This window comes from Ammospiza caudacuta, chromosome 21, assembly GCF_027887145.1.
Source record: "Ammospiza caudacuta isolate bAmmCau1 chromosome 21, bAmmCau1.pri, whole genome shotgun sequence".
NCBI lineage: Eukaryota > Metazoa > Chordata > Aves > Passeriformes > Passerellidae > Ammospiza > Ammospiza caudacuta.
Window position 1 is genome coordinate 9,701,193 of NC_080613.1, and position 18,207 is coordinate 9,719,399.

The 18,207-nt window shown below is 50.6% G+C and overlaps 1 protein-coding gene across 1 annotated transcript; it reads left to right on the plus strand.

The window, feature by feature from the left end:
* The first annotated feature begins 815 nt into the window (after window positions 1–815).
* On the plus strand, window positions 816–13,933 carry LOC131566978 (ectonucleoside triphosphate diphosphohydrolase 2-like). The gene is made up of 9 exons (XM_058818449.1): window positions 816–945; window positions 2,956–3,073; window positions 4,930–5,080; window positions 5,828–5,987; window positions 7,377–7,604; window positions 9,595–9,855; window positions 11,283–11,378; window positions 12,363–12,494; window positions 13,706–13,933. The coding sequence occupies exons 1-9, from the start codon at window positions 832–834 to the stop codon at window positions 13,931–13,933; spliced, it is 1,488 nt and encodes a 495-aa protein (XP_058674432.1). The 5' UTR covers window positions 816–831.
* Window positions 13,934–18,207: the final 4,274 nt, after the last annotated feature.

The following is an 18,207-nucleotide window of genomic DNA, read 5'->3' on the forward strand; positions in this document are numbered from 1 at the left end:
TGTTCCTCTGCAGGGCCAGGGGTTGGACTCGATCCTTGCGGGTCACTTCCAATCCAGGAGATTCTGTGATTCCATGTTCCTCTGCAGCAAAATTCAGGGTTTCTGGGGGTGTCTGAGGCTTCCCTCCTGGCTGATCATGGGCAGACAGGAATGAAAAGAGGAAATGTCACCAAAACAGAGAAGTGGCCTTTTTCTATTCCTGGTTTGATTTTCAGATCCATGACCAGTCTGTGGACATGAGCAATCAGCCAAATGCCTCAGTGTGAGCAGCCACAGAGTTTTGTTCACAATTTCCATTTCAGGGATGAGACTTTGTGGCGCTGTCAGGAGAAAGCAGGCGTGTGTTTCATGAAGCCTGAGCCCTGCTTATTTTCCATAGGGAGGCTGTCAGGAAGGGGGGCTCAAGCCCTCAGAAACAAAGTAAATCCAGTGACAAGCAGTTTCCCCAACTTCTAATGTGGAAGCTCACGCTGCCAGACGTGGAATACCAAAGGGATGAGTTTTGGCTGCTTTCTGCTCATTACCCAGCTGAGCTAAGCCCACATTTGTGTTTACCTCAGCCCCGGTGCCTGGGGCAGTTTCGAGGTTGCAGCGGTGCCGTTGCACGGGCCGGGCACGGAGCCCTCCTGTTATTTCTGGGCAGCAGGGATGGAAGGGAAAGCAGAGCAGCCTGACACATCACAGCCAGGCCCACGCTCCCTGCGGTCCCTATGGCTTGGGGCTGGGCTGAACTCAGAGCCTGGCCCCGGCCACGCCTTTCTGCTCTTTTTAAAGGCTGTACAAGCAGCCGGTTTGGTTCCTCTGTGGGGAGAGGAGAGAGCAGCTCCCTTCATGTCCTGGCGAGAGCTGCTGCCCCCCTGGCTGGTGATCGTGGCGGGGCTGACGGGCATCGTGCTGCTCTGTGTCTCCACCAAAGATGTGCCCATGGCCCCACTCAGGACCAAGGTAAGGCTGTCCAGGGGGAGACAGGCAGCTAAGCTGGGCTGATTTGTTGCTTTGGGCATTATTTTATTATTGAGCTGCTTACAAACTGAGGAGGGAACTGGGACAACACTGTCAGGACAGGTTGGCATCTTTTAACATGCTGTAGGTTTTCAAACCAGAAACAAGCCCAGCACTTTGGTCAGGGAATACAGGCTGGATATGGTCCATGGATCAGTGGGGATGTTCAGGGCAGGCTGAGGGGAGGCAGCCCATGGCAGGAGCTGCCCCAGAGCAACAAACAACCAGTGGTGTCAGTGCAGGGAAGTGCTAGGTCCCTCTCCAAAGTCAGTAGGAATGTGCCCCTGAACTGCTGCTTCTGTCCTAAAAACAAATGGGCTTTCATGCCTTCTTCTCTTTGGTCCTGTCTTGATTTCAACCAAAGAGCCAGCGTGCTCCTCACAGCAGGGTCAGGTCTGGGGGGTTTAATGCCCACCTGCTCTGTCTCTTGATGCTCCATTGCTGAGGTGAGCTCAGTGGCACACATGGTTTAACCCAACAGAAGGAGGCTATCCTGTGTGTTTAGAGATAGCACCCCTCCTCCATGTTCCTCTCAGAAACAAAACTGGGCTAAACCCCCCCTATTTCTCCTTGTTCTGTGCCCTTTCCTGCTGTTGAGCTGGACATAAATGTGGTGATGGTGATCCCTCCCCTTCTCCCTTGCGCTCCCAGCAGCAACCTCTAATTTTCTGAAGGAGGAAAAAAAAAATCAATCCATATTTCTCCACCAATGCCATTCCTTTCTTCCTCTTCTGCAGCAGCCAACATGTCCCTGCTAGAAAGCCGAGCTGTCACTGGTGTGGGAGGGTGCCAGCAGGCTCGGGCAGGGAGCTCCAGCTCCTTCCCTTCCGCATTGCTGCTCCTGCCCAGCCCCAGCCCCTGGCCTGGGTGCCTAGACTGGTGCAACTGGGAGCTCCAGGAGGGCAGCAGGCAGCCAGCCTCACTGAGAGCCTGCAGCCAGCTCAGTCTGCTGCTGAAACCCTTCTGGTGGCATTAACATCAACCTCTCAGGAGGTTTCTCCTCCCACTCAGTCCCAGCTCTGTTTGTGGGTGAGATCCAGCTTCGACCACACACTGCCATGCAGCTCATGGGTTTCCTTCCTGCCTGGGTAGGAGATATCCCAAACTGGGGTCATGTAATAGGAGCAGAGGAGCCCCAGGCTGCCCCTGGGGCTATTTTGGGGGTGGGGACATGCAGAGGTGTGCTGCAGGGTAGTCCAGTGGCCTCCGCTTGCTCATCCTCATATACTGGGAGCAGCAAGGCTGGGTCAGCAGCAAACAGACAAACATTGAGGACAATGACAGAGAGCTGTGAGGGGACAAGGAGCTGAGCTGCTCATGTCCACTGCTGCTGCCCTTCCTGCCAAGACATCATCTCTGTCTCTGAGGGCTGCTGTGCAGTACAGTGTCTGTGCTGGTTGCTGCAGCTCCCACAGCTCTGCACACATCAGGGCAAACCCAGCCTGTGTCACACCATCACTGCAGTGGGACATCGAAGAGACGCAGGGCTCCTTGGGACAAGTGAGCTGCAGCTCTCCAATCCCTGCACAAAAGCCTGAGCAAACCAATCAGCAGCAGTTTGAGTCCCAGAATCCGTGGAGAACTCGTACAGTGCCATCTCCCACTGCTTTAGGACCTGTTTTTCCTGAGCTCCAGGTGGCTCAGCTCTCAGGGGAAGCCCTCTGCCTGGTTTCAGGAGCAGCTCCAGCACATGCCACTGTAGGGCTGATGTATTTCTGGGCGTTTCTCCACTCCTGCTGTTCCTCATATATATTCAGAAATGCAGATGGTTCCCTGCAAATCTTCATCATCTTCTGGCTTTGCCTGCTCTTTGAATGTTAACAAGCAAACTCAAACACTGCAGTGCAGACCCAGGGGCCACCCAGAATACCTGTATATGCTGGGTAACCCTACAATATCAATCAGCATGCATTCAGTAGTGTTTTTCAGTGGAATGTTCTGGGGTTTTTCCAGTATGGCATTGTTCTGGACGCTGGCCCATCCCGCACCATCCTCTTCATCTACCAGTGGACAACCACCAAGGCAAACAAGACCGGCGTGATCAGAGGATGCAGTTCCTGTCCTGTGCAAGGTAAGGTGCCCATTTCCTGCTCAGTGGCCTGTGAGACTGCCATGGAATGGATGCAAAAACAGAGACCTGTGCATGAACCAGTGCCATAAATTCCTTGGCTCCTGCACCACCCAGCTGTGCACAGAAATGGTGGAGCACAAGTTGCTTCTTTTCAGCATGGCTCTTCTCCACTGGGCAGATTTAGCCACACACAGCTGGGCATCAGGCACTTGACAGTAGCAGTGTGAGGATTTGGGGGCTGCTGCGGGCAGGGAAGCATGGAGAGAGGCAGAGGGGATGTGGTAGAGCCAAGGTTGCTGGAGCTTCTCACCCAGGAGAGGCAGTGAACAGCAATGGAGACAAATCTGACTGCAGGGTGACTCCTGGTATCTTCTGCCTCCTCCTGGCTGTGCCCTGGGCAGTGAGTGGGGTAGCTCCAGGACAACAGAGCTGAAAAGACTCCAATCCCCCATATGGCACTTGACAGCACAAGCATGAATTCAGCTTGCCTCCAGGTGTCCCATTTCAGAGAATTTGGGGGTTTTCCTCACAAATTTGGATCAGTTTGGCCCTGCCAATGCCAGCTGAGAGGGTTTCATGGATTAATGCATGGGGTTTTCCTTCCCTATCTCCTAATCTTGCTTTGATGTTAAAGCCTGGTTGTAGTGGGATGCTGGGAAGGACTGAGCCCTCAGCAGCAGTGTGCTGTGGGAGGGCAGCTGCACAGCAAGCAGGGAGCAGGGTTTGTGCCCTTGCAGGCTGTAAACAGCACAAATCACCCACAGAAGATGCAAGAAGGGCTCCCTGAAGCCTTGTTCATGTCCCTCATTCAGTGGCTGGGTTAAGCAGCAGCTCTGTTTGCTGCCAGCAGCAGCACAAGAGGCCCAGGCAGGGCTGGAGCCCAGGTGTGAGTGGCCCTGCCTGCATGGCAGCACAGCCACAGAGAGCAAAGCACCTGCTGAGGGAGTCAGGAGGGTGGGGAAGGGAAATTCTCCTTCAAAACCAACATTTAAGACCCCATTGACTTGCTGGAAAAATGAGTCAAGGCTGGCACACAGTTTCCCTCTGCAAAGCCCTGGCTTCCTCTAGGGCAGGGGTGTCTTGCTTGCCAGCAGGGCTCAGTGGCTGGGGGACAGAGGTGACACATCAGCCTCTGTGTCCTTTGCTTATTTCTATAGCAACTGAAGCCACACTTCTTCCTCTGTGGGCTGAGACAGCCTCAGCTGTTGCAGCAGTCATGTGGCTGGTATAGATGTCTCAGCTGCAGAGCTAGGGTAGTCTTAGTGTAATTTGCGATTTCTATGCACATTTTGGTCTCACTTCCATATTTTAGCAGGATGGATACCTGGAAGACTGTAATGGTGTTCACAGGCGTCCAAGGATGAGGGAAGAGACGAGGATCTGACTCCATGTTTCAGAAGGCTGATTTATTTTATTATATATTTTATTATATATATTACGTTAAAACTATACTAAAAAATAGAAGAAAGGATTTCCTCAGAAGGCTAGTTAAGAATAGAATAGGAAAGAATGATAACAAAGGCTCTGTCTCACACTCTCTGTCCAAGCCAGCAGAGTGTGATTGGCCATTAATTAGAAACAACCACATGAGACCAATCACAGATACACCTGTTGCATTCCACAGCAGCAGATAACCATTGTTTACATTTTGTTCCTGAGGCTTCTCAGCTTCTCAGGAGGAAAAATCCTGAGGAAAGGATTTTTCATAAAAGATGTCTATGACAGAAGACCTCCTTCATTCCACCTGTGACAGGTTCTGTCTTAACCATGTCCTAGGACAGCAATCTCTGGGGTACCAGCTCTCACAGTTCTCCCATAACTTTCCTTGAAATTCCATTCTGTTCCATGGTCCTCAGGTCCAGGAATCTCCAGCTACTCAGATTCTCCTCAGAAAGCTGGGAAGAGCTTGGAGCCATGTTTGAACTGGGCCCAGAACGAGATCCCAGCAGAGCAGCACAGCCAAACCCCCCTGTACCTGGGAGCCACTGCCAGCATGAGGCAGCTGAAGTGAGTGAATGTTGCAAATGCACACCCAGAGATCAGCACACATCACAGGATCATCCTGTAACAGCTGCTCTGCAGGCTGAGCCACCCCTAATGTGCTAGCCAGGTAAACCTTCCTCAGGCCCTGAGGAGAGGAGCATGGCAGGGCTGTGTCTCCATGTGCTGCCCCAGGCAGCCATGAAGATGACAGTCCTGCAACTGCTGCCAGGCTGGCAGTGTCTCCTTCACAATTACACTTTCACAATTAGTGATTGGGAAAACACCCATCAGTCTGGAAGCTCACGTGGTTTCAGTTTGTGTGACAGCCCACGCGGGCTTGCAGGAGTGTTTCTTGTCAGCACACTGGAAATGGTGGTGGGAAGGTTCCCCTTATCCCACACTCTTGTGCACCCTCTTCTCAGTCGCATCACTGGGACATTTATCTCCTTTTAGACACTAGGGAAAAGTGAGGTCTGGATGGGACCAGGCCACTGGGATAGGGCCAGAGGATTTCCTCAGTGACAGAGGGTACTGAGGTCCTAAATTCTTAAATGTTGGCACAATTGTTCAAACCATCCCTCTGCTGCTCTTGCCCCCAGTGCCATGTGAGGGGAGAGGGAAGCAGCAGCAGGAGTGGGATTGTCACTGTGGTTTTGGGGCTACTCCCAAAGTAGGGAACACAGCAGAAGCCCTGCAGTGTGGCCCCACTGCAGGCAGCTCCTGGCAGGGTCCTGTAACATCAAATGTGCTTTCTTTTTCTTTTGTGTTTAGCCTCACCCACCCCATCCTCTCTGCCAGTCTCCTTGCAGCTCTGACTGGCACCCTGAAGTCATCCCCCTTCAGCTTTCAAGGGGCACAAATCCTGTCCAGCCCAGAGGAAGAAGCATTCAATTGGGTTGCTGCTAACTACGTCCTGGAGAACTTCTTCAAGGTAAAGGATGATTCTCCCTGGGGCACACAGGGCTGGGCTGAGCAGAGAGAGCAACAGAGACAAGTGGTGGGATGGGTAAACCCCTGTACTTAAAACAATGCTTCAGCACAACTCCCACTGCCTTTCAGAGGAGGCAGCTTAGATCCAGCACCAGCTGGTTGAGGTGAGGCCCTGGCACAGGGTGCCCAGAGCAGCTGTGGCTGCCCCATACCCCCAGCCCTGAAAGTGTCCAAGGCCAGGTTGGACAGGGCTTGGAGCAGCCTGGGACAGTGGGAGGTGTCCCTGCCCACGGCAGGGGGTTGGAATGAGATGGGCTTTAGTATTCCTCCCACCCCAAACCATTCTGTGATTCCATGATAATAACTAGGCTGAAGAACCAAATCTCTGCTCTGGCCTTCCATGAACTATCCATGCATCCTTCCATGAACTATCCATGATAGTTGTCCCATCAGACCTGGGGCTTTCTGGCCAGCACATCCAGGATGCTCACTTGGATGACCTTACACAGCCTGGCCATGGGACATCACCAAGAATTCCACTGCAGCTGCAGCTCAGTGCCTCTGTCAAACAGGAGCTGCTGTTTGTGCTGTGGGATTCCCACTGGAGTCCAGCTGTCCCATGGGGAGTCTTGTGGATGGTAGAGAAGCAGATTCTGTTGCTGCCAAAGAAAAGCCTCTCTCAGAGTGAGACACCAGGGAGGCCTGCTCTGTATTTAGAAGGCAGTTGCTAAACAAAAAGAAAATAATTTCAGTTTTCTTGTTTCACCCATCACTTCTCAAGCCAAAGGATCTCAAAGAGAACTCAGAGGATGAGAGAAAGGTGGGTTAGACTGAGTTATTCCTCATCAGGGATATGAAAAGCAGCTCTGATAACCAGCAGCAAGCACACTCTGGTTAGGGGATGGTCAGACCTCCTCCAGCCAGGCACAGAGTGTTTACCCCATTAAACTCTCCTGCCCGTGCTGTGAACTTCAGCATTGCCAAAGTCAGTTCTGCAGGACTGCAGGAGATGATGCCACAGGGTTCCTCTGACAGAAAGATCACTTTAGTATCAGGGCAGCACTTGAAACCCATATCTGCCCTCTTGGAAACGTCCCTGTCACTCCCCACCACCCTCTCCACCTTCTCCTGCCTGCTGGGACCAGTGCCAGTGCAGCCAGCCAGCCTGGGCAGCCCTGTTTGTCCCCACAGGCTGTGGGAGGGCTCTGTACACTGGCTCCTCTGTTCCCTCCAAAGCCACTGCTTCAGCATCCTTGTCCTGTGGGCAAAAAAGAGGTGGGCTGTGGGCACCATGGAGCTGCTTTCCCTCTGTGTGCAATAATGGTGGCACTGGCTGTGACTGAGATGCAGGAGTCTCAAGGATTGACCTCTCTGGTTCTTTTTGGGTCAGTATGACTGGCAAGGCCAGTTGGTCCCCTCCAGGAAGGGCATGGCAGGAGTCCTGGCCGTGGGAAGAAGCTCAGCACAGCTCACATCCGAGCTGCCAGAGGAGCAGCAGAACCCAGAGGAGGCAGTGAGGCTGCAGCTCTACGGGCACACACACAGGGTGCACACCCGGCACTGCCCCTGCCACGGCACCGAGCGGCTCCGCAGCAGCCTGGTGACCGTGCTACTGCAGGTGAGTGTGAGTGTGAGAGTGAGTGTGAGTGTGAGTGTGTCTGGTGACCGTGCTAGTGCAGGTGAGTGTGAGTGTGAGTGTGAGAGTGAGTGTGAGTGTGTCTGGTGACCGTGCTACTGCAGGTGAGTGTGAGTGTGAGAGTGAGTGTGTCTGGTGACCGTGCTACTGCACGTGAGTGTGAGTGTGAGAGTGAGTGTCTGGTGACCGTGCTACTGCAGGTGAGTGTGAGTGTGAGAGTGAGTGTGAGTGTGTCTGGTGACCGTGCTACTGCAGGTGAGTGTGAATGTGAGTGTGAGAGTGAGTGTCTGGTGACTGTGCTCCTGCAGGTGAGTGTGAGTGGGAGTGTGAGTGTGAGAGTGAGTGTGAGTGTCTGCTGCCTGTGCCTCTGCAGGTGAGGGGGAGTGTGAGGGGGAGTGTCTACTCATCCAGCTGAGTGTGAATGTGAGAATGAGTGTGAGTGCCTGCTGTCTGTGCTCCTCCAGGTGAGTGTGAGTGTGAGTGTGTGTCTGCTGTCTGTGCTCCTGCAGGTGAGGGGGAGTGTGAGGGTCTGCTCATCCAGGTGAGGGGGAGTGTGAGTGTCTGCTGTATGTTCTCCTCCAGGTGAGTGTGAGAATGAGTGTGAGTGCCTGCTGTCTGTGCTCCTCCAGGTGAGTGTGAGTGTGAGTGTGTGTCTGCTGTCTGTGCTCCTGCAGGTGAGGGGGAGGGTGAGTGTCTGCTCATCCAGGTGAATGGGAGTGTGAGTGTGTCTGCTGTCTGTGCTCCTCCAGGTGAGTGTGAGTGTGTGTCTGCTGTCTGTGCTCCTGCAGGTGAGGGGGAGGGTGAGTGTCTGCTCATCCAGGTGAATGGGAGTGTGAGTGTGTCTGCTGTCTGTGCTCCTCCAAGTGAGGGTGAGTGGGAGGGTAAGTGTGAGTATGAGTGTCTGCTCTCTCTGCTCATCCAGGTGAGTGTGAGTGTCTGCTCTCTCTGCTCATCCAGTGCCTGCTCAGGGGCACAACACCACAAAATGGCAGCTGCACAAAGTGTGGGTAAAGTGTCGATCACTTTAAAGTCAATTCCTCTTTAGCAGAGGCTGTTTACATATATTGGAAAACCCCAGTGCATTTGTAAAGCAGACACACAGGGACCAGTTCAAGGGTTTCCTCCTTACAGGTTCTGTTTGGCTCCTACTTAACACACACAAGCAAAAAATTGCTCTTCAGAGGTGTCAACATCACCTTCAGGGTGAGGAGAGGCAAGGCTTGCCTTGGCTCCCAGGAACTGCTCCTCCATCCTAGAATGGAAACACCCAACTGGGACCTTCCATTTGGGGTATTTCCTTTGCTGACTTTAACCCTGAAGCATCTTTAAAAGAGCAGTATTTCATTTTGAAAACATGCCAGTGTTTTGGTTCTTCCAAACTTTATTTCACTTGGGGAATGGGGAGGGAGGAAAAGAGTAGTATAAAATAGTACAAACTCAAGAATCACCATAGTCCTCATCAAAATGATTTTTTTTCAGGAATTAACTGCTCCCTGCCCATTCACTTTTTTCCTTGTAAACACGACTTGCCCTTATTTGAGACCTGAATATCACACATTGGACACCAATTTCACCACAGTTATAGGGCTAAATTACTAGAGATAAGAACCACTGATTCTTGTGGGGCTGAACCATCTGGAAGGCAGATCAGAACAGCCTCCTTCTTGCAACTGGAAAGAGCACAGGATGCATGGAATTGTATTTGTGCTCTAAGGGAGGGTGGTCAGGCTGGGACTCATCACCTCTCAGCAGCTCCAGTCACTGACCCTGAGCCCAGCTGGGACCTGCCTGGGCCTTGTGGTTGACTCAAGATTTGCCATAAGATTTGGCAAAGCTTTCACAGCCTCCCTGCTTGATCTCAGTGCTGTGGTGCTTGGGGAAGGCTGTTCCTAACCAAGTTACATTCTGTCTTCCTGTGTGAAGACCTGGATGCCAATGTCCTCTCTTGCTCCTTGTTTTATTCTGCCTCCAGGATCAGAGAGGTGCTAAAACCGTGTCCAATCCCTGCTGGCCCCTCACCTACTCCCAGGAGGTGCAGTGGCAGTCGGTGCATGCTGGGCCTTGTGGTGCCAGTGGTGACACACAGGACATCCCTGGCCCCAAGGAGGTCTTCAACATCACGGGCTCCAGCAACCCCACAGCCTGCATGAACCTCATGCAAAGCCTGCTCAACTCTTCCTCCTCCTGCAGCTTCTTCAGCAGTGGCCTCAAGCCCCTTCAGAGCAGGCTTCTGGTGAGTTCTCATTTACACTGGGGTAAGCAACTGGCATGACGAACCCATGAAATGGGACCAGTTTGACCATTAATCAATACAGTGGGAACATCCAGACCATGACACTTCTACCCTTTCCTCCTCACTGCCACACAGTTGTTCAAACATGGACCACTGGCTTCCCACAGGGACTGGGGGGAAGCTTTTTCCATCTGTGTGTCTTCAATGTCTGCTGCTGAGACCAACTCTAGGGCTCCATGGAGCCAGCAGGGATGGGACAGTCAGGAGTGAGTGCTGAGCAGGAGCCAGCAGGGATGGGACAGCCAGGGGCTGAGTGCTGAGCAGAAGCCAGCAGGGATGGGACAGCCAGGAGCTGAGTGCTGAGCAGGAGCCAGCAGGGATGGGACAGCCAGGAGTGTATGCTGAGCAGCTCTTCCCACACCAGGTCTGTGGTAAAACTGGAGATCTTCTGCCCCTCTCTTACAAACTGGTCATGCTGCACCACAAGCACCTTTCTGCCTGAGAACTTAGACTTAGTGGCCAAAGTCATTGGATTGTTAAGCCAGGAGTAGCTCAAGATCCTAGGACAAGCTGAGGGCATTTCCAGGGAGGGTAACGGGAAATTTCCCCAGCTCCCTGCTCCTGAGTCTGCCATGGACATGGTACCGAGGAGCATTGGGATCATCTCCCAGTCCTCAGCACTGGTGAGGTTGCACCATGGATATTGTGCTCAGTTTTGGGCCCCTTGCTGCAAGAGGGACATTGAGGGGCTGGAGCATGTCCAGGGAAAGGTCTGGAGTCCCAGGAGAGGCTGAGGGAGCTGGGCAGGGGCTGAGCCTGGAGCAAAGGAGGCTCAGGGGGCCCTTGTGGCTCTGCACAGCTCCTGACAGGAGGGGACAGCCGGGGGTCAGGCTGTGCTCCCAGGGAACAGGGACAGGAGGAGAGGGAACGGCCTCAGGCTGTGCTAGAAGTTTAGATTGGATATTAGGGAAAATTCTTTCACCAAAAGGGTTGTCAAGCCCTGGCATGGACTACCCAGGGCAGTGGTGGAATCACCATCCCTGGAGGGATTTAAAAGCTGTGTAGGATGTGGGACCTGGGGACATTGTTTAGTGGTGGGTTTGGCAGTGCTGGGTTAATGGCTGAACTTGATTTTAGACATCTCCTGCAACCAATGATTTTTTGATTCTATGACCAGTCTACTTATCCAGGCAGGCCCAGGAGTGCTGCTGGATGCACACTGGGAACAGAGCTGTCTCCATCTCCAGACAGCACCAGCTCTGCTCATGTCCCTTGAGCCCTTCCAAGGCACTGGAACCAACCCTGCACCCCAAGGGCACCCTGGCAATGCTCCGCCACTGCCCCTCACTTCCCTAGGGGCACTTTCTGGTGTGCAGGGCAAGGACACAGGGCAGTCCCACTGATTATTATTTCTGCTGCTCTTGTAGGTGGTTTCTGAGGCCATGGACTTCCTGAGAGGAACTGCACCTTCTGCTGACTTGGGCCAGGCTGTCCAGAGGCTGTGTGGGATGTCTGTCAAAGAGGTAACTGTGGAGTAACTCAGTGTGCAGGGATGGGGGGAAGCAAGGAACAGTTTGCTGCAAAAGCCCTCAGGGCTCAGACTGACAGAGCTGTAACTTACTGGCTCCCTCAGGGAAAAATTTGGATTTGTCTGGATTTTTTGTGTTTTGTTTTTTTGTGAAGCTTTTCTTTAGTTTTTTTGTTTGTTTGTTTTTACTTTGAAGAAACAGTCTCCACTTATTTTCCTTCCTCTCAAATCCCAGCTGCTGCTGGTAACACCTGGACCTCACAAAAGGAAAAACCACAAATACCTTTTACAGTATTTTAAGGAGTAAACATGAAGGTTGTCTACTCACTCCTGCACATCGCCTTGGTCTTTCTGTTATCCTTCTGTCCTTAAGTGCAGGAGACACATCCACTCAGATTCCAGGGTTGCTCCCATTTCACCTGGGCTCATGGAGCCCAAGCCAGAAGGAGTTTGTCACTTCTTTCCCTGAGTTGGTGGTTATGAGGTCACCCTCATTCGCATTTACACTGATGGAGCATCCACAGTAACATTCAAATGGGGCACTTTCTCCAGGGTTTGTTAATGAGCCATAAGCAATCCCCTAAAGCATTCTCTTCTGGAAGGAGGAGTAAGATCCCAATGTTCCAGTGGGAGAAAGGCTGCAGCATCAGCTCAGCCTAATTAGAGAGCAGGGAATCAATCCTACCAAGCAATTCACCAGCAGGGCAACCTGGCTGTCAGTCCTGCTGCTCTTGGATCTGGCTTAGTCAGATGGGAACAAAGGAACAGATGACATGGATTTCTACCCCACAGCCCAGTGAGTGCAGGAAATGTGGATTCAGTCTGCACAGGACACAAACCCCTCCTCCAGTCCCACAGTCAGTTTTAGAACAGGAAAGGAGAGGCTGTAGCAGGCCTGAAATTCAGCTATTGAGTATTTACTTCTTTCATTTTTCTCCCCCATCTTCTTTTTTTTTTGTTGTTCTGGAAATGGCACCAGCTGATTAAGGAGTCCCAAGCAAGCCTGGATACACTTGTTGATTACTGCACTGTGTCTGCCTTCATCCTCCATCTCAGTACAAGAGGATACACACTTGACTTTGAGCATCCTGCCTGGACTGCATTCCAGAAGGTCAGTTCCTACAGCCCAGTGCTCCCAGTGACCAGGAGGCTGCTCCCAGCACAGCCAGCCTGCTCCCACACTGACAGGCCCTAACCAGCTGGGCTTCTCCAGCAGGACAGTTTTGTAAAATGGATTCACAGTTGTGGTAAACCAGTGTCAAAGAACCAGAGATGACACTTCTCCTCTCTGAAAAACACATGGGTCAAAAATCTTCTCTGGATCAGCACCATCTTTAGAAACCTCTGTTGACAGGGAAGGAAGTATAGCTTGATCTCCACTTAATGCTAAGGACAAGCTGCTGGTAACATTTCCTGAGCCAAAAGGTGCTTCCCAACCTTTTTGCAACCACTTTCATACTCATGAGGGTTGATAAATATCTTATAATCATAGAATCCTAGACTGGTTTTGGACTGGAAGGAAACTTAAAGCTCTTCCCATTCCACCCCCTGCCATGGGCAGGGACACCTTCCACTATCCCAGGTTGCTCCTAGCCCCAATGTCCAGCCTGGCCTTGGACACTTTCAGAGATCCACAGCTTCTCTGGGCACCCTGTGCCAGGGCCTCATCACTGTCCCAGAGAAGAATTTCTTCCTAATAACAAATAATCTAACCTAATCTCTAATAAGGTCTGAAATTGCTCCATGATCTGGAGGCCCTAAGGACAGTGGGATTTGATTCAGATCATTCCCTTCACAAAAGAAAAGAAAGCTTGTTCCCAGACCTCTTCACAACTGACAGTCACAGCCATGGTCCCTGAGCAGGGCCAAGTAATGGCCATCAGAAAAAGCAAGGTAATGAGGTAGGTCCAGGACCCCCAGGGAGCCCAGCCTGGAAAGACAGACACAAGCAACCTAAACCTCACAGGTGTGAGGTTCAGCCAGGGCTAGAGAGACAACTCTCCACAATGCAGACTTGAGATCCACTACAACAACCCATCAGTAAGCAGAGAACAGCACTCCTCTACAGCAGAGCTCAGGAGAGAGGGGGCTGCCCAGAGCTGACATGGAGTGCCCATGCCTGTGGGCAGAGGTGTGGGTGGAAGTGCCATTGAGGCCTGTGGGTGCTCTCAGGGCACTCAGAGTGGGAGAGCTCCTCAGTGCAAGCCAAATCCTTGCATCAGTCTCAGGTAATACATCCAAAGCCTTGGGGCCATGCACACAAACACAGCTGGGGTCCAGGCCACCTCCTTCTCTTCTGACCTCTCCTTTTTATTTCAACAGATGGGTGACAGATCATCTGCCTGGACTCTTGGGTACCTGCTGAGCCTGAGCAGCAGCATCCCCCAGGACAGCCCAAGCTTCCTCAAGGGCATTGAGCCGGGGGTCTGGTCCTTGCTCCTGATCCTCTTTGTGGTGCTGCTCGTGGGCTCCTTCCTGCGCATCTCGTACCGAGTGATGGCCAAGGAGAGCAGCTCCAGCCACAGGAACAGCAGCGTGTTCGATGACTGATGGCTCTCTGTGACTCAGCACTTGTCACAGCACAGTTAACAGGGTCCAGACACAAATCACACTGGAGGATGCAAGTGATTTTCCTGCAGGGCTCCCAGCAACTTGCTGGTACTTGCACTGCTGTACTTTGAGACAATGGAGCTGCTCCACAGGAAGTCTGGGATTCCTGGTGGATGGCAAGCTACTCATTCTCCAAACAAGAACAGCCTGCATGGCTCTTCCTTGGGCTACAGCTGGGATTACTCATGTCAGACCTGAAATGATGCCTCTGAGCAGGCAGGCCCTGAGCTCTTGTGAAGCTAATGCTGTATAATCCTCTCCAATCAGAAGAGGTGGTGTCTGAAAAATGTGCTCTGTCCTCTTCTGTGGCCTCTTGAGAGATGATACCTGCAGTATTGCCATTAGTGAGGACTGGAAGGGCATTAAAACACAGTCAGAATGTAAGAGCCAACTGCTTCCAGATATCTTCTGCCTGATCTGTCTGTGCTTTCATGTCAGTGATGATGGCCATGTGTCCCTTCCAATGAACGCTCCTTGCTGACCAGGAATCCTTCAAAACCAACCCTTCTTAGTCTTGGCCTCTACAAAATGTGCAGAGGATCAAAGGAGAAACAAAGGGCACAGACACAGAGCTGAGGTTTTGTCTCTCAGCTGAGTCATGGCCACACAGGGTTAAATTGCCAATTTAAACTGTTTAGCAAGGACTCAAATGAACACATTTAATTTCACATTTGCTAAAGCTGGGCTCATGCTGGGCTGAGGCTCACCTGTTTGTTCATTTGCACTGACCTGCTTCTCTTGCTGACTCTGGAAGTGTCTCAGCTGACACTGCCCTTCAGACCAGAGCAGACTCAGGAACAGACGCTTTCCTAATTGTCACTTTCATATTTCACCATGACCAGAGGTACTTTATGATCTAATAATCAGGATTCCCCTGGGACCTGCAGTCATTCCAGCTCCTCTGGTCTGTTCTGCACATCTGAAAGATGAGGTGCTGTACAAATTCTGAGTTACTGTGAAGAAAAGGGATCAATTCACAAGCACTGTCCTTTGACTGAGGCATTTAGAGCTCTCTTCTCAACTGCTTCAGAGCCTTAAAACACACAGACTGTTAAGAGCCTCAGGGATGAGTGTCTCCAAGGCTTTTCAGACCACTTTAAACAGAAATGTAAATGCTCACAGATGCAGTGGTGAGCCTTGCAGGATTTTTAAAGCTACCATGGCACCTAAATCCTTTCAAATCTGATTATTCGTCCCTTGTGCTCCCAACTGATAATATAGGACACACACACCCCATAATATTGGGGTATTCATGCATTTTCAGACCAATTAATGAAGGTTTGGAACCTGTCAGTCAAGTTTAGAGGGCTGTGGAAACAGACTTAAGCTTCATATTCATTTCTTTGAGTTTCACGTTAGATATTTTTAATTGTATCATGTCATTAAAGATGTTTGAATAGACTGTCTGTGTTATTCTTGGCAAGAGATCAAAGCAGGGGGGTTATTGTGAACACAGAGTGCTTCAGGGAGCAGGATGGGGGTGCTGCTGCTGTTTTTACTCAAGGGCTGTTTTGCTCTGTACTTTTGGGGTACACAATGAGAACCCCTGAAGGCACTTTCCAGTGAAAGAAAAAGATTTCAGATAACCTGACTGCTGGGATTTAGTTGATGAGAGACATGCCTACACCTTTTGATGTGTTCTCTGCTCAAACCATCTGAAGAAGGTAGGAGGCATCCAGGCAAGGTGGCAGAGAAAAAATAAAGAGGTTATCATGGAGTCAGCAATATCAGGGAAATTCCTGAGACTTCATTCATCCTGCACCTGGAAATGCAATCCTTTAACAGTGACCTGACAGCACAGGGGTGAGCTCTGGGATTCCTGGCTCAGATTTGGAACATGCCAAGGAAGAATCCCAGCACTGTCAGAAATGGAAAGAAGGCAGTGAGATGCCAGGAACTCCTGGACTCCAGGTGCTCTGGCCTGTCAGTCACTGCACCTTCTTGAACTGGAATAGATCACAGGGTCCAAGAGAAAAGGATGTCAGCCAGACCTTCCCCAAGCTCTTGTTTAGAAGCTTTCGGTCTTCCACACAGATAATAAGTGAGTAATTAGGCAATGAGCTCAGCATGGCCTCCTGACACTTCACTTTTGCCTTGCACATGCCACTGAATTAAATCCCTGCCCCTTGAGCCACCCTGACAATGAACACTGCTCTGCCATGAAGAAAACCACAACCACTTCTTTTTCTGACAGATAAAAACATTTATAAATGTTTTTACTAGACGATAAGATAGATTGAGATTTTTAAACTGGTGTTTTGGTAATAAAAAAAGGCATAAAATAACAAAATGGGGACCCATGAGAAGAAAGGAGACTAATCCTGGTAACATATTCCTTCCTCCCAGCTCTCTGTACAGCAGCTTGTTCATGTCAGCCCCACAACACCTTTGCAGAATAAATCTCCAGACTGCCTGGACAGGCAAAATCTACTTAAAAGGAGATTCTAGATGAACTCACTCACTTTGAAACAAAGATGCTTGCAGGTCTTTAGTTACAATTCAACTGTGGAAATGATAAATAATGAGGATTTTCTAACTGTCTGTAAATTCTATATTTTATATACAGGACCCTCGCTTCTCACTCAGGCTGAACCATGGCAGATAATAAAATCTGCTCATGTGCAACTGCAGTTCTGCTGCTGTCAGCAATTACCAATAGGAAGGAAATAAAAGTATTAAAAAATTGACACCAGAAAAGAATTTCTCTATTTTGGCTTCAGACACACAACAGGGTGACTGATCTGCCCCTGGCTATTAGGGCTGTCATTTAGGCATCCCAAAGCACCATGGATTCTCACCAGTATCTGAGTTGTCCCAATGAATTCTCATGAATATCAAGGGAAATAGTTTGCTGCCTGCAGTTCCCTTCTGCAGCACCCACAGGGCCTGAGTTGTTTCTTTCTTCCCACTCTGACATACCCAGGCTCCCTGTGGTAGGAGAGACCCAAGCTGAGGCCTTGGAATCCACAGCTCTTGTGGAGAAAACCCAGCAGAAGATGAGAGGAATGCCTTTCATGGATGCTGGATTTTATATATTTTCATCTTTTCTTTTACCTCGCCTCTGATCCTGTATCTGAGTGTCTTTCCAGAGAAGCAGGCAGCCATATGATGTTTATATCCTACCTCATGGACTGTCACTCCTACTTCAAGAGCTAATTCTGAACACACTGAAGAAAAACAGGTCTGAAGGAATACTGGGATCAGAAAACCTGCAATTTTTACCACAGCTTTCTTAATATAAAAGTCCTCTCACAATGCCATCAAACCCAGGCAAGTCCCAGTGTTTTGGTGTTTTCTAAGTGCAGACATCAGTGCACACTGAGGTGCCCAGGTTCCCCCCATGTGAGACACTCACAGCCCTCCTGCAGGGGGATGCTGTCAGATCCCTGTTCAGGTCACACAAACACAGAACAGGAATTGCTGCAGTACAAGTGTGCAATGCCAGGGATCAGGCACGAGAGGGAGGCTGGCACAGCACCCCTTAAAGCCTGAGGGAATCTCTGACACAGCCAGCAGCTGCTCCCACCACAAATGACATCACTTAGCAAGGAGGCTTCTCTGGGAACACCTCATGGATGCAGAGGATAGACACTGCAGTATGAAACTCTCTGTGTGGGGTGTGAAAGCCACTCTGACCAGGGATTCAAGGAGCCATGGCACTGGGAGAAGTCCTCTATGCAGGGAGACAGGCACTAGCATGGAATATGGAAGAAGGCTCTTTTGGAAACAAGAGAGAGAAAGAATAATCCCTACCAGGAAGAGAAATGCCCTGGGAATGAAGAGGAGGTTTGAGAGAGACAAAAATCAACTTTTGTGTGAAGGAAAGCTTATTTTTGTTCACAGCAGGGGTGTCACCATATGTGCACCTCATGACCAAATTAGTCACCACTTCTTGGTGCAAAGTCTCAGGAGAAACAGATCCTCCACGTGGAAGAAGGTAACAGCTATCAGGCTTATCAGTGGACAAGGAACAGCAGCAGAGCCGTGGAACCTTCATGGGAACAATGTTCAAAGTTCACAGGTTTCAAACATGAAGGAGATGTAAATTGCCAATTAATGCCGAACATCACACAAAGTAAAAGCTGGTTTAGCATTACCTTGTCTCACAGTATGACAGAAAATGTGAAACAATGCTGGAGTGAAAGTTCTGAAGGGACAGACTCAGAATGGAGTTACTCAGTGGGAATCATCAAACCAAATGGAAGGAGCTCTTC